We start from the raw sequence: 20,929 nt of genomic DNA, 5'->3' as shown, positions 1-20,929 counted from the left end.
TATCAATTTCTTTTTTTGCTAATAGTTGAGCACTTAACCATTTGCTTCACTCAAGGATTTCTTCTAGGTCCTAAATTGAACAGCATATTAGAGAAAACTGCAGGGAGTTCTGGTGGATGAGTGGGTAAGATGTGGTGCTGCCAACCCAAAAGCAGGTTCTTCAAATTCACTAGCTGCTCCAGAGAGAGAGATAGGAAGTCTCCTCCCATGCAGTTTATAGCTTCTAAAAACCTGTTGGAGGGTCAGGTAGAATTAGTTCTGGCTTGACAGTACATAACAACAGAGAAAACATCAACATCCAGTTCTGAGACTCATATAACTTACTCAATGCATTAAAATTGTGAGAATAAATCAAATATGCTTTATAATGTGGATGTGGAAGACAGCTCACTTAGCTAAGTAAAGCACTAAGTGTAGAAAAGAGGAAAGAGATGCTTTTCCTGACCCTTCAGGAACTGGATAAGATACGAGGACTCAAGCAAGACAAGGGCTCCCAGGGCAGGGATACTGAGAAAATGCCACCTGAATAGAAGAAGGCTAGGATGTGAGGCACTTCCTGATTCTGGAAGGGGGTAACCAACAAGACAGGGGCTCTTGGTAATGAGAGATGAGAAGTGAGCAGTCTGTGTGAGGTTGCCTAGTAGATGCCGAGTTATTGAGGAGAAACAGTGTGCTTAGTAAAGGTCCTGGTTAGACTTCTATGGGAAATAGCAGGGATTCTGAGATAGGACATTCTTGGGTTTAAGTTCTGTGGTTTGAAGTAGGTTCCTTAGCCTCTTTAAGCCTCCACGTCACCAAACTTAAGTTAGAGGCAAACATAGCTACAGATTGTTATAGGTGAAGCATCTAACACACAGTTGGCAATCAGGCAACAAGTTTCCTTCTCTTTCTCCTTTGTTCTGTTAATCGAAGACCACCATGATTCAACTATTTGCACCTCCTTGCTCCTTTAGGTGACTCTGGTGCCAGCTGGTGGAGCAGTGGGTGATGGCATCCCTACTGCAAGGAATCCGTGAGTACCCCTAAAGGGAAAGAAGGCATGGGGAGACAGCCTGAGGAGGAGAAGGAGGAGGAGGCTGGACTCTGCTCTAGAGCTCCCCCTGGCTCCATCCCCTGCCCTCAGCTAACTGCCTACTTCTGCACAGGGCTGCCCACTGACCCAGACCTGCTGCTGATGCAGGAAGGCACACAGATGCGCAAGGTGAGGTCCAAAAACTGGAAGAAGTTAAGATACTTCAGACTTCAGGAAGACGGCATGACAGTCTGGCATTCCCGGCAGATGGGGTGGCGAGCCAAGCCCAGCTGTGAGTGATGTGGAGAGACGGGGTGGGCAGGTGGTAGGCTGGAACCCTGAGGAGCCCAGCAGCCTGAGGACAGAGAAGGAACCAGGATCCAGCAGCAGTCTGCTGTTGCTTTGTCCCTATTTGTATCTTAGGTCTGTGTCTGTAAAACGGAGATTGTAACTAGGGCTTGAAACTGATTCAGGCCAGTTCAGCAATGGCCAGCAAAATGAGTCCAAACTGGAACTGAGTTTTTAAAATGTGAGTGGAGCCGAACACTAACCAGAATAGGGGAAAATGACAGGTCAAGCTCTGCTAGAAACTCAATCTCCCCGTAGAAAACAAGGACAATATGCATGTTGCGTAGCAGCTCAACCTCTTGACCAATAGTATCTAGTTCAATCATTGTGGCTGATCCAATCACTTTGAATATATATCACACAATAACAACAACAACATATATCACTTCCCACAGTTTTGGTGGGAAGAATCTAGGGTCAAACATTATGCTCCCAAAAAAGCTTAACACAGTTGTTATCAGATACCATTAAGCTGACTTTGACTATAACTCAGAGCAATCCTTGGAAAAAAAGCAGATCAAAACCTTGGCCCGTCTTGCATCAACCTTGGAATCTCCACTGTGTTCAGTCCAGTATTGTAGTCACGGTCATTCCATCTCCTCAAGGGCCTTCCTTTCTTTCATTGGCCCTCTACTTTCCCAAGCGTGATGTCTTTTCCCAAAGCCTGGCCTTTCCTGACAGCGTGCTTACAGTACTATCCATGTCTCTGAGGAGTACTTGTTCATTCTTTTGGCAGTCCATGGGAAATCCAGTATTCTTCACCAACACAGTAATACGAAGGCATTGATTCTTCTTTGGTCTTAATCATTGTCCAACTTTCATGTGCATATGAAGCAATTGAAAATAGCATATGGCGTGAATCAAGCATACCTTAGTCTTCAAACTAACATCGTGGCTTTTTAGCACTTGACAGATTTTCCCAATGCAACACATTTATTTGTTTTTTTTCTTAAGGCTGCTATTCTGATTCAATTGGCTCCTGCATGTAAAGGATTTAAAAAACCTTGGCATCAGGGCTTCAGACTAGTTCTCCTTAGTTCATTCATAGTCAACAAAATGAAACCATAATGCACCCAAATTTGTAAAACGTGAGTTTGTTGATTTGTTGTTGCATGACTCATAGTGACCCTATGAACAAAAAGGCCTGAAGCCTTTCTATAACCATCATCATTTATCAAAGTTCATAGAGTTTCCAGAGGCATGTTGTTTACATAGTGGGTGCTACTCCTGCTTCCAAAAAATGTGAGCTGACTGGAATGATAATCAGAATAGCAAAAATTTTAGGACAATGCTCTGATAGATCTTAATCTCCGTCTTAGAAAACAAGGGCAGTCACCATTGCATACCTACAAAATCCCTTAACAAGTAGAGTTGGAAACAGTGGTCCCCCTTTAATGTGGCAGCTGGCATTACCACTTTGAATGTGTGTTGTTGTTAGGTGCCATTGAGTCAAGTATGACCCATCACAACCCTGTGAACAGATATGAACACTGCCCTATCCTGTGCCAACCTCACACTTCCTGACACACTAGAGCCCATTGAAGCAGTCACCGTGTCAATCCACTTGGTTGAGGGTTTTTCTTCGCTGACCCTCCACCCTTCCTAGCACCATGTCCCTCTCCAAGGAATAGCCCCTCCTAGCAACATGCCCAAAGTGTGTGAGGCAAAGCCATCATTCTTGCCTCCAAAGAGGACTCCAGCTGCACCCTCTCCAAGACATATCTGTTTATTCTTTTGGCTGTCCTTGGGATGTTCACTGCTCTTCTCCAACACCATAGCTCAATTCTTCATAATTTCTTCTTCTTTCATCCTTATTCACTGTCCAGTTCTCAGATGCATAGCAAGTGATCAGAAAGACCATAACCTGACATCATTACTCCTCAATAATTTGGAGAGGTCCCTAACTGCAGATTTGTGTGTAGCTCTCCACAATTTCAGCAGTAATCCAATTAAATACCCATATTGGACTCTTGTAAGGGCTCAGTACATGTTCTTCAAGTCTTATATTCAAGGCTTCTACTCGTAATAGTCCCCATTCTCTTTATCATCCTGGTGCACTCACATTTTACAAACTCAGATTTGTTTTGATTCTGATGCATTGACCATGACAGAACCAGCTCGAACCAATTTGATTCCTGCCATGCACATAGTAAAGGTCACTAAATCATAAACTATATCTTGTTATCATAAGAGCTTAATATCATGCATCCTCCAGCCTCAATTGCAACTTCTGCTTGATTACTTTTTACCTGAGTAAACTTAGACAAGTTATTTAATAGTTTCAGAACTCAGGCTTCAGTTTCTTCATCTATAGAACAGTGACTACACAGTATGGAGATACATTGCACTGGGAAAATCGGCTGTTAGGGAATTCTCCAAATTATTGAGGAGTAATGATGTCAGTTTGAGGACTAAGGTGCGTCTGATTCAGGTGATAGTCTTTCCCATCACTTGCTATTAATCTGAGCTTTATACATTAACTCAGTTGAGACTCTGTAATTTTCCAGGTGGTTGTTGTTGTTGATAGGTGCCGTCAAGTCAAGTATGACTCGTAGCAACCCCATGAACAAAAGATTTGAACTCTATGCTATCCTGCACTATCCTCACACTTCCTGACATACAAGAGCCCATTGCAGCAGTCACTGTGTCAAGCCACCTGGTCAAGGGTCTTCTCTCCTTCGCCAACCCTCCACTCTTTCCAGCATAATATCCTTCTCCAAGGAAGAGCCCCTCCTATCAACTTGCCCAAAGTATGTGGGGCAAATCCTCGTCATTCTTGCCTTCCAAGAGGACTCTAGCTGCACTCTCTCTAAGACATATCTGTTTGTTCTCTTGGTCAACCATGTTCAGTGCTCTTCAACACCACCAGCTGAAAGGTGTCAATTCCTTTTCCATCATCCTTATTTGTCATCATCCTAGCATAACATAACTAGCTAGCATAACACCTGAAACTGAGGGATTTCATAAATGTTAGCTATTATGATAAATTATTTTGTTATTATAAATATAAATATTTTAACACTGTGTGCTTTATTAATAAAATTATTTGGATTTGTTGTTGTTGTTATGTGCTGTCAATCCAGAATCAATTTATAACTGATCCTCCTGCAGGTTTTCAGAGTCTATAAATCACATGGGAGGAGATTGCTCATCTTTCTCTGAAGGAGCAGCTGGTAGATTTGAACCATGTACCTTCGTGTTGGCTGTGCAGCTCCTTACCACTAGGACACTTTGTTGCTGTTAGGTGCCGTCGAGTCACGTACGACTCATGGTGGCCCTAGTAGAGGTCCTTTATAATAGCTTTGGAAAGATCACAGGACACGTTTAAAGCAGTCGGCTATAAGGACAGAATCAAGGCTCATGATCCGAACCAGCTCTGCTAAGATAACAGGAAGAAAGAACTTGTCTGGCTCCCTCTTAGACATTCTGGAAAGAGGAAGCCCTCAAACCTGGAATGTAAGAATTGGACTCAGTATATAATGTCTTGATGTAACTTGATTCTACCTCTCAACTGTGTTTCCATCTCTAAGCCCTTCCAATCCTCCTGCAATCCCCATAAAAAAAGACCATAAATGAGGACCATCCATTATTTAAAATGAGGGATTAAGTCATTTGGTATTTGCCAGCTGGTGGCTGAAAGCCTGGTCTTGCCACTCCCCAGCGCAAACCCCTTGTCCTGAAAAGAGCAATGATCATGTGTCCTCCTAAGTCCCAGGGGCCTCAGGCTTGGGTCATCCTGGTGAAGGGCCCATGCCAGTCTTCTCTGGGTAGTTCCTGTTCTAGTGTATGTGCTGTAGAAGCAAGCCTGCACTATAGATTTTGGGGATCCAGGCTGGGGAGGCTGGGATTGCTCCTCCTTCCGACCTCACAAAAATGAAGGGGTGTAGGTCCTTGGTCTTTGGCCCTTGGCCCCCGCCACCTGGTCGACCCTCCTCTTTAGTGTCTGCCCCTCCACTTCTTTGGCAGTCTCAATCTCCGACGTGGAGACGGTGCGTGAAGGCCATGAGTCCGAGTTGCTGCGCAGCCTGGCAGAGGAGCTCCCCCTGGAGCAGGGCTTCACTGTTGTCTTCCATGGCCGCCGCTCCAACCTGGACCTGGTGGCCAACAGTGTTGAGGAGGCCCAGATCTGGATGCGTGGGCTCCAGCTGCTGGTGGACGTCGTCACTAGCTTGGACCAACAGGAGCGGCTAGACCAGTATCAGCAGGATAGAATCAGGGTGGGGGTGGAGGTCACTGAGGGAGTCATATGCTCCAGGACTAGGGACAGACAGATGGAGGGAGGTGCAGAGCTAGGGAGCTGCAAAGGCCCAGATGGAATGAATGGGCAGGGCCCCATAGGAGGCTCAGGATTCTGAGGGAGGGCTGAGTACTAGGATTTACAAAGGCATAGATAACCAGGAGTCCAGGTGTGAATCGAGACCCCCTCCCCAGGAGAAAGAATAATTCACGATAAAAGACCAAACAAGGTACCAGGTGGCATTGAGTAACAACCATAGCTGTGAGAAGCAGCCACTAGAGGGCTGGGAACACAATTCACTTCAAGTTTCCTGAATTGTACTCGCCTTCCAGTCCATTCATTCATTCACCACCTGTTCAGCACAACGCCTAAGGCACTATGCCAGGATTTAGGGGTACAGAAATTAATGATGTCAATGATTTAACCAGATACTGTTTCAGTCAGTGGAGGGAATGGAATCGTGAGAAGTAATCCACCACAGGTAGTACGGAATTTAGACTCTTTTTGGGTGTTCAAAGGAAGGAGAAATATATAATTCCAGCTTACATCCTGAAAGATTCAGGGAGGAGAGGGCATGTGAACTGGGCCTCAAAAATGAGTAGAATTTCATCATGAAGAAGGAAGGGCACTTCAGGCTGAGAAAGCATCTTGAGCGAAAGCCTTGAGGACCCTAAAGAGCAGGAGAGAGAGTCACCCGAGACCTGGGAGCTGCTGGGTGTAGCTGACATACAGGGAGGAGCCAGAAATGTGGGATCACAGGGAACAAAGGGATCTTTACTTTTGTGTTGAAGAATTTGAAATTCTTTCTGCAGAAAAGATGGAGGTCCCTGCAGGCTCCTAAGCCATGCAGCAGCAAGATAGATTGTTGCTTTAAGGAGATTATTTGGGAGATTACCCAGAAGCTGTGTGGAGAATGGATTGGCAAGGGAGAGAGAAAGATGAGGGAAAGAAGTTGATCTAGAAACGCACACAGCTGTGTGCACATATACATATGCACACAGTGCTTCTTCCTTGACTCAGACCTGGGTGGCTGAGCGACTGGTTCCAACGCGGAGACAAGAACCAGGATGGCCGGATGAGTTTTCGAGAAGTCCAGCGGTTGCTGCACCTGATGAATGTGGAAATGGACCAAGAGTATGCCTTCCAGCTTTTCCAAGTGAGTCTGCTGGGGAAGGATTTGCAAGAGTCAGCCAGGCCACGGTCCCCTCAGCCAAAAGCATTGGCCTTAATCAGTAGTTTAAATTTGCTAAATCTCCACTAAAGTGCGCTAACATCATGCCATGCACAATGGGGAATGGGGGGAGTACCCTTCAGTATTGGAAAGTTGAGTTCCTGGGTGGCACAGAGGGTTGAGCGCTCAACTTGTAACCACAGGGTTGACAATTCAAACCTCCCCAGAGGTACCTCAGAAGATAGGCCTGGCAATCTTTCTGAAAGGTCGCCACCTTAAAAACCACATAGAGGTGAGCTCTGGTGGCCCAGTGGCAAGAAGATGCACTGCCATCCCACAGGTGTGCAGTTTGAATCCACCAGACGCTCTGCTGGAGAAGGAGGGGCAAGCTCCTCCTGTACCGGTCAGATCCAGTTTGACAGTACACACACACAATAATAAAATTAAACAAAAACAACAACCCACATGGAGCAGCTCCACCCTGCACAAAGGACCACTGTGAGTCAGAATCAAACCAAAAGCAACTACCATCATGCTACATATCAACTATGACAATCATGCTACTGTGTCAGACTCGAGAACTTTGCTGTCCATGGCCAAACTGTCACCCACCTCCAGCGAGTCAATTCTAACTCACTGTGGCCCTCGGGTTTTGGAGGCTGTAAATCTTTGCAGGAAGAGACTGCCCATCTTTATCTCTCGGAGCAGCTAGTGAATCAAACCAGTGGCCTCTTGCTCAGCAGCACAAACATGAGGCATCACTGCCACCAGAGGTGCTCAGTAAATGGGAAACTCCAACTGGAATGTGAAGAAATAGGAGGAGGGACCTTCTGATACTCTAGGGACCTTGGAGACACCGAGTTCTTTCTAGTTGAAAACTTTTTAGTAGAAAGTACTATGGCAGAAAAGTTGGCTTTCACTTACTGAAGCTTTTTCCATGAACACCAAGTATCAGAAGCTCTTTGGGAGTTTTGTGAACATATGCTTGGAGCTTTCCAGCATGGAATGTAAAATGTCTCTTCCAGGCCATCCGTTTTCTGGTTAGAGTTTGCTCACTCTCCCCTAAACCCTCTCTGGCAGGCAGCAGACAAGTCTGAGTCTGGGACACTGGAAGGAGAAGAGTTTGTGGAGTTCTACAAGGCATTGACTAAGCGAGCTGAGGTGGAGGAACTGTTTGACAACTTTTCAGCTGACGGACAGAAACTGACCCTGCTGGAATTTGTGGATTTCCTCCGAGAGGAGCAGAAAGAAGGAGACCAAGCTCCTGACCTTGCTCTGGAACTCATCGCCCGTCATGAGCCTTCGGAGAGCGGTAAGAGGGCACCAGAGATGGGAGGGAGAGGAGGCCGTGATTAGGAAATCTCAGAGATGAGCAGCCTTCTGTCTAACTCAAGGCAGACTGAATGTACCCCTGCTTTCTTCTGCTCCCTGATCTCATTCAGCTACTCCCCTAGAGAAGTGCAAGCTTTCCCTCCCTAGGAAAGATGGAGCCATTCTCTGTAATGCTAGATCTCTCAGGAGGAAGAAGATGCCACAGACACCCGCCTCACGTTTCTTATACTTCACTTCCAGAAAGTTCTTCCTGATGTTAACCTGTGGCCTTGATGGAAAAGGAAGACTCTTGGTCCTTTGGCCTTGGCCTCTTCTCTCCCCAGTATAGATTACTCCTGTTCCTCTACTTACTGTTTTTGGCTCCTGTTTGCTGTCCTTTGCGTGCCATGTTTCTTCTCTTTCCCAGACTCCCTCAATATTTTCTGAGTGGCTCTTGAGTGAATAAGGCTGGTTGAGGAGCCAGGAAGCTAGTCAGCCCCTGGCTGGGTGGATGATGAGACAGCCAACCATTTAGCTGTTAACAAGTACAATTAAAAATACTTTCTCAGGGAGCTCTGGTGGCCTAGTGGCAGGAAACTGCACTATAATCCCAGAGGTGCGTGGTTTAAATCCACCAGATGCTCTGCTGGAGAAGGAGGGACAATCTCCTCTTGTACCAGTCAGACCCAATTTGATGGCACACACACAAAAATACTAAAAAGGAATTTTAAAAAAATCTTAGGGGAGCTCTGGTGGCCTAGTGGCAAGAAGCTGCACTGCAATCCCAGAGGAACACGGTTCGAATCCACCAGACGCTCTGCCGGAGAAGGAGGCGCAATATCCTCCTGTACCAGTCAGATCTGATTTGATGGTACACGCACACAAAATTAAAATAAATAAATAAAAAAAAATCTTAACCCAACCAAAAAAAACCCCAACCTTTCTCTGCCCCCAAATCTTTCCCCCTTTATCCCTCCTGTAAACTTCCTCCTACCCTACATCTCCTATTTCCTTCAGAGTGTGAGGAAATGCCATTATTAATAACAAACTTGTTACAAAGCCTTTCCTACACCTTGTTTTACCCCTCACACAAAAAAAACTTAAATCCACTGCCATCAAGTTGATTCCAGTTCATAATGACGCCCTCCCCCCCCCACTGGTTTTCTGTAGGGAGTTGCCCTGCTAATCCAAAGATCAACCCTCTCTGGCAGTTCACATCTTCCTGTGGCTCAGTGGGAGAAAGGTGGGCAGCTGTCTCCTTCAGGGTGATTGTGTAGACTTGGAAATCCATTATAGGGTCAGCTGGGAGTTGGTTCTGAACTCAGGGGCAATGAGTAGAACGAGAACTAGTAAGAGGGGTCCTAGCAGAACTTTTCCTTCAGGTAAAGAGTGGTAAGTGTGCAAGTGTGACGATTTAAATTTTAATTAGTGAAATTCAATTTTTAATTTCGTTGCTCAGTGCAAAGGCACATTCAGGGCTCTCAGTATTCATAGAAGGTGAGAGGCAGTGCAGACTAGAATGCTTCTCTCCTTGTCTAACACTTGTGTTAGACACTGATGATCTAGAATGATGTGGATGGATCCTCTTTGAAGCTTTCACAGGGTGAGGGTGATTGAAACAGACATTAAGTAGGGACAAGTCTGGGATCTGAAAATTAGAAGTGGCCACCATCTGGAAGGCAGGTGTCCAGAAAGGGGTGTGGGGGGCAGGGTGCAGGAGGGGTTGTAGGTGTTAGGTGAAAGGTTTCAGATTCAAGCCAAGAACCATGCCATGTTAGAGGAAGAAGAATTCTCCAAGTTTATTGCGTGCTGGACTACTCAGCAAGGGGAGTAGCACTGGGGGTTGGGCTTAGGGGGTTTATATGGGGTTTTAGCAAGTGTGTTTTAGGGAGTTGTGAGATGAGTTTGACGTTGCATTAGCTTATTGGTGCATAACGTTTCTGGTTTTGGAAAAAGTCCTAATATGGGAATTTCTGAGTTCTGGTTCTGGGGAATGTCCTGACATAGGATTTTCTGAGTTCTGGTTCTGGGGAATGTCCTAACAGGATTTTTTGAGTTCTTGTTTTGGAAAGTATCCTGACATAGGATTTTTGAGTTGAGCTTCAACGTCCACTTTAGTTTTCAGCCTAACACTAGGAACCCCACTCTGAGCTTCTGACTCTAGTGCTGCCCCACCCCGCACCCTAGGCAAACGGCGGCACGTGCTGAGCATGGACGGCTTCCTCAACTACCTCTGCTCCAAGGACGGAGACATCTTCAACCCTGCCTGCCGCCCCGTCTACCAGGATATGAGCCAGCCCTTGAGCCACTACTACATCAACTCCTCTCACAACACCTACCTGGTGGGCGACCAGCTCTGTGGCCAGAGCAGCCTTGAGGGATATATACGGTACGTACGGTGAGGAGGGAGAGGGAGCGCCTGTGGGGAACTGCGGAAGGAGGAGGGTCCCCTTGAGAAGGGGAGACAGGAGTCCCAGGATACCTGAGAGACCTGGAGGAGGTCTTGGTGACTGCAGGGAAAGATAATTATGAACGCAGTGGGTAAACAGAGCTTCTCTTTTACAAGTTACAAAACTCTTGAAACTCAGGAGCCTGACAGATTTATATCTACAGGTAAATGGAAGACAGTAGGGCATAGGAATGAAAACCATGGGTTCCTGAGTCAGACTGACTGAGTTCAAATCTTAGCTCCTACTCTGTAACCTCTTTATGTCTGTTAACCTCATCTGCAAAGTGAAGATAACACAGTGCCTCGTCTGTCTAGGTTGTTATGAGGATAAAATGGGTCAATACTAACCAAGTTGTATAAATTCCATGAGTTACAGGAAGGACCAGTCCCTAAGGTTCTTAAGGGAAACAGATCACCAGGTTTTTTGGTACTGCCCGGAAGCAGGAGGGGCATCCACTTCCTAAACCACATGCCTCCAGAAACTCTATGAACTTTGATAAATGCCAATAGTTGTAGAGGGGCTTCACGCCTTTTGTTCATAAGGTCACTATGAGTCGTGCTCGACTTGAAGGCAATCAGCAACTGCCAGGTGGGTTCAAATTACCACGTTTTAGGCTAGTAATTATGTAAACTGTTTCGCCACATAGGGACCTGACAGTAGGTAAACCCACTACTGTTGAGTCAGTTATCAACTCAGAGTGACCCTCCATTGGGTTTTGGGTTTTGAGACTATAAATCTCAATTGGAGGAGACTACTCAACTTTCTTTCTCAGAGCAGCCAATGGATTTGAACTGCTAATCCTTCTGTTAGCAGCTTGAGACATTATGCACCACACCACCAGAGAGTTCTGGTGGCCTAGTGGTAAGAAACTACTCTGCAATCCCAAAGGCATGAGGTTTGACTCCACCAGCTGCTCTGCAGGAGAAGGATGGGTGGTAAGCCCCTGAAAATCCACTTGTAAGTCAGCCCAACTTGATGGCACACAATAAAAATAAGAACCCAACTTTCTTCCTCAGAGCAGCTAATGGATTCGAACTGCTGATCTTTCTGCTAGCAGCTGGAGACATTATGACCTGTGCTACCAGGGCTTCTTGACAGTAAGAAGCAGCTGCTTTAAATTGTCATTAATTATGGATTAGTTTGAGCAGTCAAGTATCTTTGAAATACCAGCACTGAATGTAGCTTTTTGGGATATAAAGACAAATGAAATGAAACAGCTAGTTTCTGCCCTAGGAAAATTACAGTCTATTTGAGAAAATAAAGTTTAACTGGAGTCTGAATAATCCTGAATTGTATAGTGACATACAACTGAATACTAGAAGTATCATGAAACAACATGTGATAGCTAATGAGGAATGACGGTGACGATTGTGGATGATTTGTATAAGGTACAGCAGAGAAGGCCCCATGGAGAAGCAGCTTTAGGAGATCTTGAGGGCTCAGTGCTAGTGAGCACTGCTCTGTACAGTAAGGAGGAATTCCCTGGGTTCAAGGTTGAAGATCACACTGACAAAGAAGATTAATCAGAACTGGCTTTGACAAGCACTGTGGCATTTGGACAAGAACAAACTGGGAGGAGGGTAGAGAGAATAGTGCAACAATGAATGAGTGGAAGCCCAAAATCTCTGTAAATGTTTATGAAAATTAATAAAATATAATTATAGAAAAAAAAAAAAGATCAGACCTTCACTTCTGCTGTCCCTGGGGGCTGGGTCCTTGCAGGGCGCTGAGGCGGGGATGCCGCTGCGTGGAGGTGGATGTCTGGGATGGACCTAATGGGGACCCAATTGTTTACCATGGACACACCCTGACTTCTCGAATCCTGTTCCAAGATGTCTTGGCCACGGTTGCTCAGTATGCCTTCCAGGTAGGAGTCCAGCTGGGAGTATTGGAAAGGCAAGAGGATCTGAGCCTGAGGAGGGGAGAGGGAGTGTCACATGACATGATGTGAGCAAGAGCTTTTTTTTTTTTGCAAAGCACCAGGTTGAATTCTATATTATGAATAGATGTTGAATGTGCTGTCATTAATTACTAGTTATAGAGGTAGTTACTAGCTGATAGTAACAAGGGAGATCTGGTGGCATAAAGGCAAGAAGCTGCACTGAAATCCCAAAGGGTTGAGTTTCAAGGCCACCAGCCGCTCTGCAGGAGAAGAACGGGCAATCACTCTCCTCCTATGCAATTAATTGCCTCTGAAAACCCACTGGAGAGTCAGCTATGGGTCGGTTCCACCTCTAAGGTACACAACAACTAGCTGATAGTAACTCTTAATAACTACTACTTCCAAAAGCAAGGAGCTGGGGAAGAATGGATAAGGAAACAGATAGTGACTTTAGCAGTGGGGTCAAGTGCATCAGAGACGGTGAAGTTGGGTTGGTTCAGAATAGGGTAAGGTTCAGAGCCATTGTTCATAGGGTTGCTATGAGTCAGTAGCTGACTCCGCAACACATAACAGCAACAGAGGCCTGGGAGGGATAGAAATTGAGGTAAAACCGTGACAATGTAACCTGAATATGTAATCAGAGCACTGGCTGAGACTTCCCACTCTTTCTCAGCTTAAAAGCTCAAAGGTCTGCAGGAGCCTGGTCTAGACTTGCCCAAGATATGAGATTTGGGGTCTCACGATGTGAAGAGTGCTCCAGGGGTAGACCTCAGGCACAAATGCACCCATAATGGGATTGTTATTGTTGTTGTTAGGTGCTGCCAAGTCAACTATGATTATAGTGATTCTATGAACAAAAGACCTGAACCCTAATAATGAGATTAGAGCAGCTGAAAAATCAGGGTCCTCAGAAGAGTAAGTGACTAATGGGAATTAGGAAGCAGGTGCTTGGAGAAGACGTTACAGGCCTTTAGAACCATCGAACATCTGTCCGCCCCTATCACCCCTAGACGTCAGACTACCCAGTCATCTTGTCCCTGGAGAATCACTGCAGCTTGGAGCAGCAAGAGGTCATGGCGCACCATCTGACCGAGATCCTGGGAGAACAGCTGCTGAGCACCACGTTGGATGGCCTGCTGCCCGTCGAGCTGCCATCACCTGAGGTAGGAACACGGCTCCCCCAGCCTAGGCCCTTCTGGGGCTTCCCGGTCTTCTTCTTGCTCCTTTCTGCCCACTCTTTCATGGACTACTTTGATCTTTAGTATCCTCAGAGACAGCTTCAAAGAATTAAAAAACCAAACCAAAACAAAAAAAACAGCAAAAGCCAACCAACAGGTATTATAAATGCTTATATTGTGCACATATGTGTTTATCTAGTCACATAAAATAAACCCCATGAATGTGATAATGGTTCTATGTCCTAGTCATATATCTTACATGTAAGCTGTTATGGGTGTCTTTTCATGGAGAGATGTGTGTGTGTGTGTGTACGTGTGTGTGTGTGTGTGTGTGTGTGTATGTATATAAATTTTTTTAAAAAGTTCTTTAATATTCCATGGATCATAATTTATTTAATCAGTTCCCCATATTCAGGTTATTTATAATTTTTCACTACCTAGTACCTGTAACTTTGCCTATTTATTATGCTTTTTTCATCTTTTCCTAAATTTTCTTTTATACTGATTTACTTACAAAGCTCGTATCCATCGTTTTTCACACTGGATCTTTTCCCTTTCCTTTATCCACCCCTATTCTATTATACTTTTATGGTTGATTCCTAGAAGCAAAACATCTGGTTTAAGGAGTTTGCATGCTAACAATTTTGGTTGTTATTGCCTAATTGTCCTCTTGAAAACATGCCAGATTATACTCCAACCCTCGGAATGAAAGAGTGTTTACAAGTGACCCTGAGAATGAGGAGACTCAGAATGGCAAACAGGAAAAAGAATTTCGGTTTTTGGTTTTTTGTTTTTTTTAACGAAAGCCATTCAGACTGCGTTCTCTCTCTCTAACTCTCCGTAATGGGAGAGAAGAACAATCTTCAACGGCAAATAGCGGTTGCACTGAAGCAACACGAAAAGCCAGCTTCATGCTCAGGAGAGAATGCTGAGCTTCTGCCTCGTGGTTTTCGGTGCTCTACACAATCAGAGAAACTTCTCTAGTAACAAACTATAGTAATGATCCTGAAAGTATAGTCTTAAGAATTTTTTTTATTTTTTTAATTATTTTAAAATTTTATTATTTTGTGTGTGTATACCATCAAATCAGATCTGACCGGTACAGGAGGAGATTGTCCCTCCTTCTCCAGCAGAGCATCTGGTGGATTTGAACCATGTATGTCTGGAATTACAGTGCAGCTTCTTGAAGAATTTTTTTTAATCACTCCTTTAATTTATGCAGTTTTTCCTTCATTCAGCCTAATAAAGTTTAGTTTTTTAAAAGAAAAAAAGTCCATGTCTACTTTCTTTTTAATGATTTGTAAATATTACTTTCATTTGAGTTTATAATTTGTACTAATAGATAGCAAAAGTCCTCATAAGATGACTTTAAAGGATTCCATTTAGGAAGTCTTATTTTCCCCATGTAGGTAGAAATGTTCTAAATTGCTTAACAATGGGGCAGTCTCTACTGTATGTATGAAGAAGCCAATTTCCTGTGGGAACTTTTGACCATCATTTACTTCCTCTGACTTTGAGATGAGAGCAGTGGGGTCTCCAGGATCCCCGAGAGGATCCCGGAGTGGAGAGGTAAGTAGACAAATCCCTTCATTTTTGTCCCTTAGGAACTTCGAAGGAAGATCCTGCTGAAAGGAAAGAAGTCAAGGACGCTTGAAGAGGATCTTGAGGAAGAGGAGGAGGAGCCAGAGCTGGAGCTGGAGCTAGAGGCCCAGTCGGAGCCAGAACCTGAGCCTGAGCCGCAGGAGCTAAGCCCTCGGAGTAAGGACAAAAAGAAGGGGAAGGTGAGCCGGGAGTGCTCTGTCAACCCCTCAAACTGAGGGTGTGTAAATGAAGAGTCACTAGCCAAGCAAAGTAATGGGCCAGGGAGCAAAGTGCCCTCTTCCTCCAATGAAAGAGACTTTTCATAGCAACACTATATATGATGTTATACCATGCGTACTGTGTCGTGGTGCTGGGGAAGAGTGCTGAACATTCCATGGACTGGCAAGAGAACAAATAGCTTTGTCTTGAGAGGGTGAAACCAAGTTGCTCCTTAAGAGGCAAGAATTTTAAAGCTCTGTCTCACATTCTTTGTGCATGTTGCCAGGAGGGACCAGTCCTTGGAAAAGGACATCAAGCTTGGAAGGGTAGAGGGACAGCCCAGGAGAAGACGACCTTGAATTAAATGGATTGACACAGTAACTGGGGTATTGAAGGGTAGGTGTCAGAGACAGTGAGATTGGCTCAGGGTAGAGCAGGATTCAGAGCTATTGTCCATAGGGTTGCTATGAGTCAGAGCTGACTTGATGGCACGTAACAACATACTATATGTACGTATATTGCTGTGGCGTCCTGACTTCTGTAAGCCGTGAAATCCTTCTTTTAAAGGAAATGTATATGGAAGCTCAGTGTATGAAATAGATCAGTGCAACTTTCCTAGCTGAAGCGCCCATTTGACCCTCTCCTGGGTCCCCAGGTGACTCCTAAGACATGTTTCTTCAACTTCTTGATCTCTTTAGGCCAATTTGAAAACCATTGATAGATGTGTGTATGCATAAATGAGCTTAGTTAAAGTTTCTTGGAAAGGGTAAGAATGAGAAAAGACCAGAAGTAGCCAAACAGAAGTAGGAAGGCCTGAGGAAGCTTTGAAGTGGGGATGATCAATGCTCTGACCTGCTGTGCAGTGATCTTGTGGAGAAGGCAGGCAGAGGGCGGAGAGTGTCACTGGTGGAACCTTCAGCATCTGGGTTGAAGTCGGCCAGCTTTGTGTTTGTCTCTTGTTCCCTTGTTTGGCTCAGCTAATACCAGTAGTTTATCTTGTTCTCTCTGGGGGTTGTGCTAACCTGCTGTCATGCAGGTTTTCAGAGAAATGTTCTCTCTCATGTTTTTTCACAGGCTTTTTGTCAGACTGTAGTCCAGACTCATATCTCCAAGCTTGGGTCCCGTGTCTTGCCCAAGCATGTGAGGCAGCAGGCAGTGGGGAGGCAGCAGGCAGAGGCTTACAGAGGGGACAAGAGAGTTCGAGTCCCCTTCTTTCCTCTCAGACTGTAGAGTTCATTTTCCTCTCTACTTTCTTCTTGTCTAGAAATCCAAGTCCATGCTGTGTCCATCCCTCTCTGCCTTGGTGGTCTACTTGAAAAATGTCCCGTTCCACAACTTCACGCATTCGAGGGAGCACTACCGCTTCTACGAGATATCGTCCTTCTCTGAATCCAAGGCCAAGAACCTCGCCAAGGAGGCTGGTCAGGACCACAAGATAGAGGATGGGGAGGGAAAGGGAGTCACTCTGATCTAGGGCACGTGAGTCCAAAGAAAGAGGAGAAGGAAATGAGGAGAAATAGGCACCTTGGGGAGCTCCCTAGCGCTGGTGGTGTTGTCAGTAGGGAGTTGTGCTGGTAACCCGAAGACGGACCCCTCTGGCAATCTGAATTCAGCATCAGCTCCACTACCAGTGAGTTCCTTGAGACTGGCTGATGATGATGAAGGAGCTCCCTAGGCAGGGAGACGGGTATTGAGTCAGGGCTCTAGAGTGAAGAAAACAGAAACAGAGTAGGAACGGTGCCTTGCGGCTTTCTAGATCCAGCCTCAGAATGGTGGAAAGGAAAGGAGTGAACAGGCAGGGCTCAGGGAAGCGGGCTTCACGTGCACCTTCCTTCCACATCTCTGCATCCCATTTACAGGCAACGAGTTCGTGCAGCACAACACCTGGCAGCTAAGCAGAGTGTATCCCAGCGGCCTGAGGACGGACTCTTCTAACTTCAATCCCCAGGAACTCTGGAATGCAGGCTGCCAGATGGGTGAGGGGGTGAGGCCTGGGAGGGAGGAGAGGAGGAATAGCAGGTGGGAAAGACGCTCACTGCAGCAACAGGGCCAGGGTAGCTTTCCAAACTGAGTGCTAGGCTGGGAAAGATGCCTTTGGACATTGCTGTGTCCAACAGACACTCTTCCAGCCGATACCAGGGTTCGTAACTTCCTAAAGAGATGTGGGAAGGATTCCACGGTGAACCCCTCTTCTTGTCTCCCGGCACCCTCAGTGGCTATGAATGTGCAGACTGCGGGGCTCGAGATGGACATCTGTGATGGGTTATTCCGCCAGAACGGCGGCTGTGGCTACGTGCTGAAGCCAGACTTTCTGTGTGACGCCCAGAGTTCCTTCCATCCGGAGAGGCCCATCAGTCCTTTCAAGGCCCAGACCCTCTTAATCCAGGTATGATGGAGAGAAAAATTGGAGAGCAGGTCAGGAAATGGGATAAGAGGTGATTTTGGATATCTATGTGTGAGAGGCAGGATATCATGACTAAAAGCATGATATTTAGGATGCTATTTGACTAAAGTCTGTTTAGGTCCAAACACACTAGTGTGCAATGCTGGGCAAGTTACTTAACCTTCCAATACCTCAATCTCTTCACCTGCAAACTGAGGGTAATATTATAATACTACCAACCTCAGAGTTGAAAGTATTACATACAGTACTTGGTACATACATGTCAATTCGAACTTTAAAATCCTTTTTGGGTGCATTTAAAATTGAAGCTAGGTTACTAGAAGAAAAGATAAGTGCCATGGAGCAATAGCTAAAGCCCAAGGTCCTGTGTCCTTTCCCTTTTCCCTCCTCTGGGGTGATGGCTGGAGTGTGGGCTGGGCTGAGCAGGGGCTAGTGAGGTTCCAGAGCTCTGTTGCAGGTGATCAGTGGTCAGCAACTCCCCAAAGTGGACAACATCAAAGAAGGGTCGATTGTGGATCCACTGGTGAAAGTGGAGCTTTTTGGCGTCCGCCCAGACACAGCCCGGCAGGAGACCAGCTATGTGGAAAACAACGGTGAGGGACTGGCCAGTCCTGGGGGGACAGGGGGAGATAGAAGCGTGACCATTGGTTTCCTTCCTTCCTGCCCTCCAGTAAAAATAGGCCACGTCACCCCTTCCCCATGTGGAACCATAGAAAGAATAAGGGCTGGGGCGACAGTTCATATGGCTTAGTGATAGGGGATTGCACTGCCAACCCAGAGGCAGGTGGTTCAAATCCACCAGCTGTTCCTAAGAAAAGTGGGTAGTCTTTTCCTGTCCACTTTACAGCCTCTGAAAACCTGCTGGAGGGTAAGCTATGATCAGCCTGTTCTGACTCAGCAGCAATGATTTAAGTTACCCTAAACACACACAAAAAAAAGGCTGGGGCATCTTAGGCCTAAATTCTGGGTCCTCACTTAAAGCTCTGGGGAGCTGGGCACATTGATGACCACTCTGAGCTCTCATGTTTCCTTGGCTGTAAGATGCTAATTACTATGACAATTATATGAGAGAACCATGGAAATTGTGGCGCTGTGTCTAAGGGAAAGAGCTGGAGATGTCTCCTTCCACTTCAGGTTTTAATCCTTACTGGGGACAGACATTATCCTTCCGGGTCCTGGTGCCTGAACTCGCCTTGCTCCGTTTTGTGGTGGAGGATTATGACTGGAAATCTCGAAATGACTTTGTTGGTCAGTACACCTTGCCTTGGACCTGCATGCAACAAGGTGAGGCAGTGCTCGGATTCCTGGTCAGCACGCCACCTCAGAGCACCTTCTTAAGTGTCGCTCTCCTGTCCCTTCCCAGGCTACCGCCACATACACCTGCTCTCCAGGGATGGCACCAGCCTCCACCCAGCTTCCATCTTTGTACACATCTGCATTCGCGAAGAGCCAGAGGAGGCTGAAGGCTGACGTGGGCACTTCCATGTGGAGGGTGGTGCGCTGGCTTTAGATGGTGAGGAAAGCAAAACATAGAAGGATGCTCTGAGGGCAAACAGAGGTGGAATTTTTAATTCTGCATCATTCCTAGTCTCAGTTAACGTCCCCCAAGCTAACCTCGGGCTTGGTTTTAATTCTTTTCTCACCTGCACTGCCATGGAATCACTCCTGCCCTTTCTCTGGACTCTGCATAGAGTTTCCTCCTTCCTCTTGCCACAGTTCACTCACTCGGCTAGATCGAGATCTAGGGCTGATCAGCCAAATGAATCCTGGCTCAAAAGGAGACTGCGGCCCAAAATCTAACCTGGGGCTGGAGAATCCCAACGAAGTATTAGCCCCTCTACGTCTTCCTCAGAGCTCAGAGCTAAGGGAAGGAAGGAAGGATGCATGAAACTTCCAGGCTCCCCAAGCAAAGGCTGAGCAAGACGACACCATGACTCAGAGAACATGACAGTCCCAAGCCCCACCGGACTGCTCTTCTCTAGCCCAACCTAAATAAACACACCTCTCCTCACTGCAGTGTGGACGTGGTCTTATTGTTGGACAAGAACAGGAGAACAAAGGTTGTAGGACATCTGGGTAGAAAGGTAGGAAGGGGAAAAGCAGAAAAGCAATAGGTTCCTAGCCCATTTCTTCTCCTCAACTCGATATGCTGCATTAGAAGGACACAGAACAAAGGCTGGTTAAGGGAAAGGCAAGAGGAAGAGACAAAGGGCTATGTGGCGTCCATTCTCCTGGTTTGCCTGGGTGGTGGTGGTTGTTGAATGCCGCCTAGTCGAGCACAACTCATAGTGACCCTATAAACAAAAGGCCTGAAGCCTTTCTATAACTATCGACACTTATAAAATTTAATAAAGTTTCTGGAGGCATGTTGTTTAGGAAGTAGATGCTACTCCTGTTTCCAAACCTGTCTTAAACTGGGAGCTCTACCAAACACTGTCCACCATGGGTAACCATTACAGCATCTGACACCCCAATGGCACAAGGCTCAGCATCACAGCAACCCCAGGTTACCTCAGTACAGCATATTGACAGAAGAGTGCTGTACCACTAAGAAGAATGTTCCTCCAAAATATAATAACAACTAACTTTAAATACTAACGCCCTCCCCGAAGTCTTGTTGACTTCTAAACAAGAGGCTTGAATAAAAAAAACAACACCCAATATAGTATGTTGTTGTTACGTGCCATTGAGTCACCTGCGACTTACAGTGACCCTATGTACTGGGTTAACCTTGGTTATTTCCATTGTCCTAGTCTAATTTAATTATCAGGATGCTCTGGGGGCTTGTTGTTGTTGAGGACCATCAAGTTGGAACTGACCCCTAGCTGACCCTCCAGCAGATTTTCAGAGGCTGTTAATCAGACAGGAGGAGATGGCCCATCTCTCTCCTGCAGAGCAGCTAGCAGATTCGAAAAACGGCCTTCAGGATTACAGTGTAGTTTCTTACCAAGAATTGCACTGCCAATGTAAAGGTACATGGTTTGAATCCACCAGCTAACCTGCAGGAGAGAAAGATGGGCAATGTCCCCCCATGCCATTTACTCCTCAAAAACCTGTTAGAGGTCAGTTTTGACTCAACTGTATTATACAACAACAGTCTGATTAGACTAATTATTACGGAGCTCTGGTAGCCTAG

General features: G+C 45.9%; 1 protein-coding gene across 1 annotated transcript; it reads left to right on the top strand.

The window, feature by feature from the left end:
- The first annotated feature begins 987 nt into the window (after positions 1–987).
- On the top strand, positions 988–19,263 carry PLCD4 (phospholipase C, delta 4). The gene is made up of 15 exons (XM_006891941.1): positions 988–1,012; positions 1,146–1,304; positions 5,327–5,555; positions 6,618–6,753; positions 7,849–8,080; positions 10,267–10,468; positions 12,252–12,396; positions 13,422–13,574; positions 15,194–15,370; positions 16,654–16,810; positions 17,249–17,365; positions 17,603–17,775; positions 18,251–18,386; positions 18,928–19,077; positions 19,157–19,263. The coding sequence occupies exons 1-15, from the start codon at positions 988–990 to the stop codon at positions 19,261–19,263; spliced, it is 2,298 nt and encodes a 765-aa protein (XP_006892003.1).
- The last annotated feature ends 1,666 nt before the right edge of the window (positions 19,264–20,929 follow it).

Source organism: Elephantulus edwardii, unplaced genomic scaffold (assembly GCF_000299155.1).
Source record: "Elephantulus edwardii isolate Elephantulus edwardi_28Jun2011 unplaced genomic scaffold, EleEdw1.0 scaffold00106, whole genome shotgun sequence".
Taxonomy (NCBI): domain Eukaryota; kingdom Metazoa; phylum Chordata; class Mammalia; order Macroscelidea; family Macroscelididae; genus Elephantulus; species Elephantulus edwardii.
Note: the sequence above shows the minus strand (reverse complement) of the source record. Positions and strands in the feature narration are given on the sequence as shown.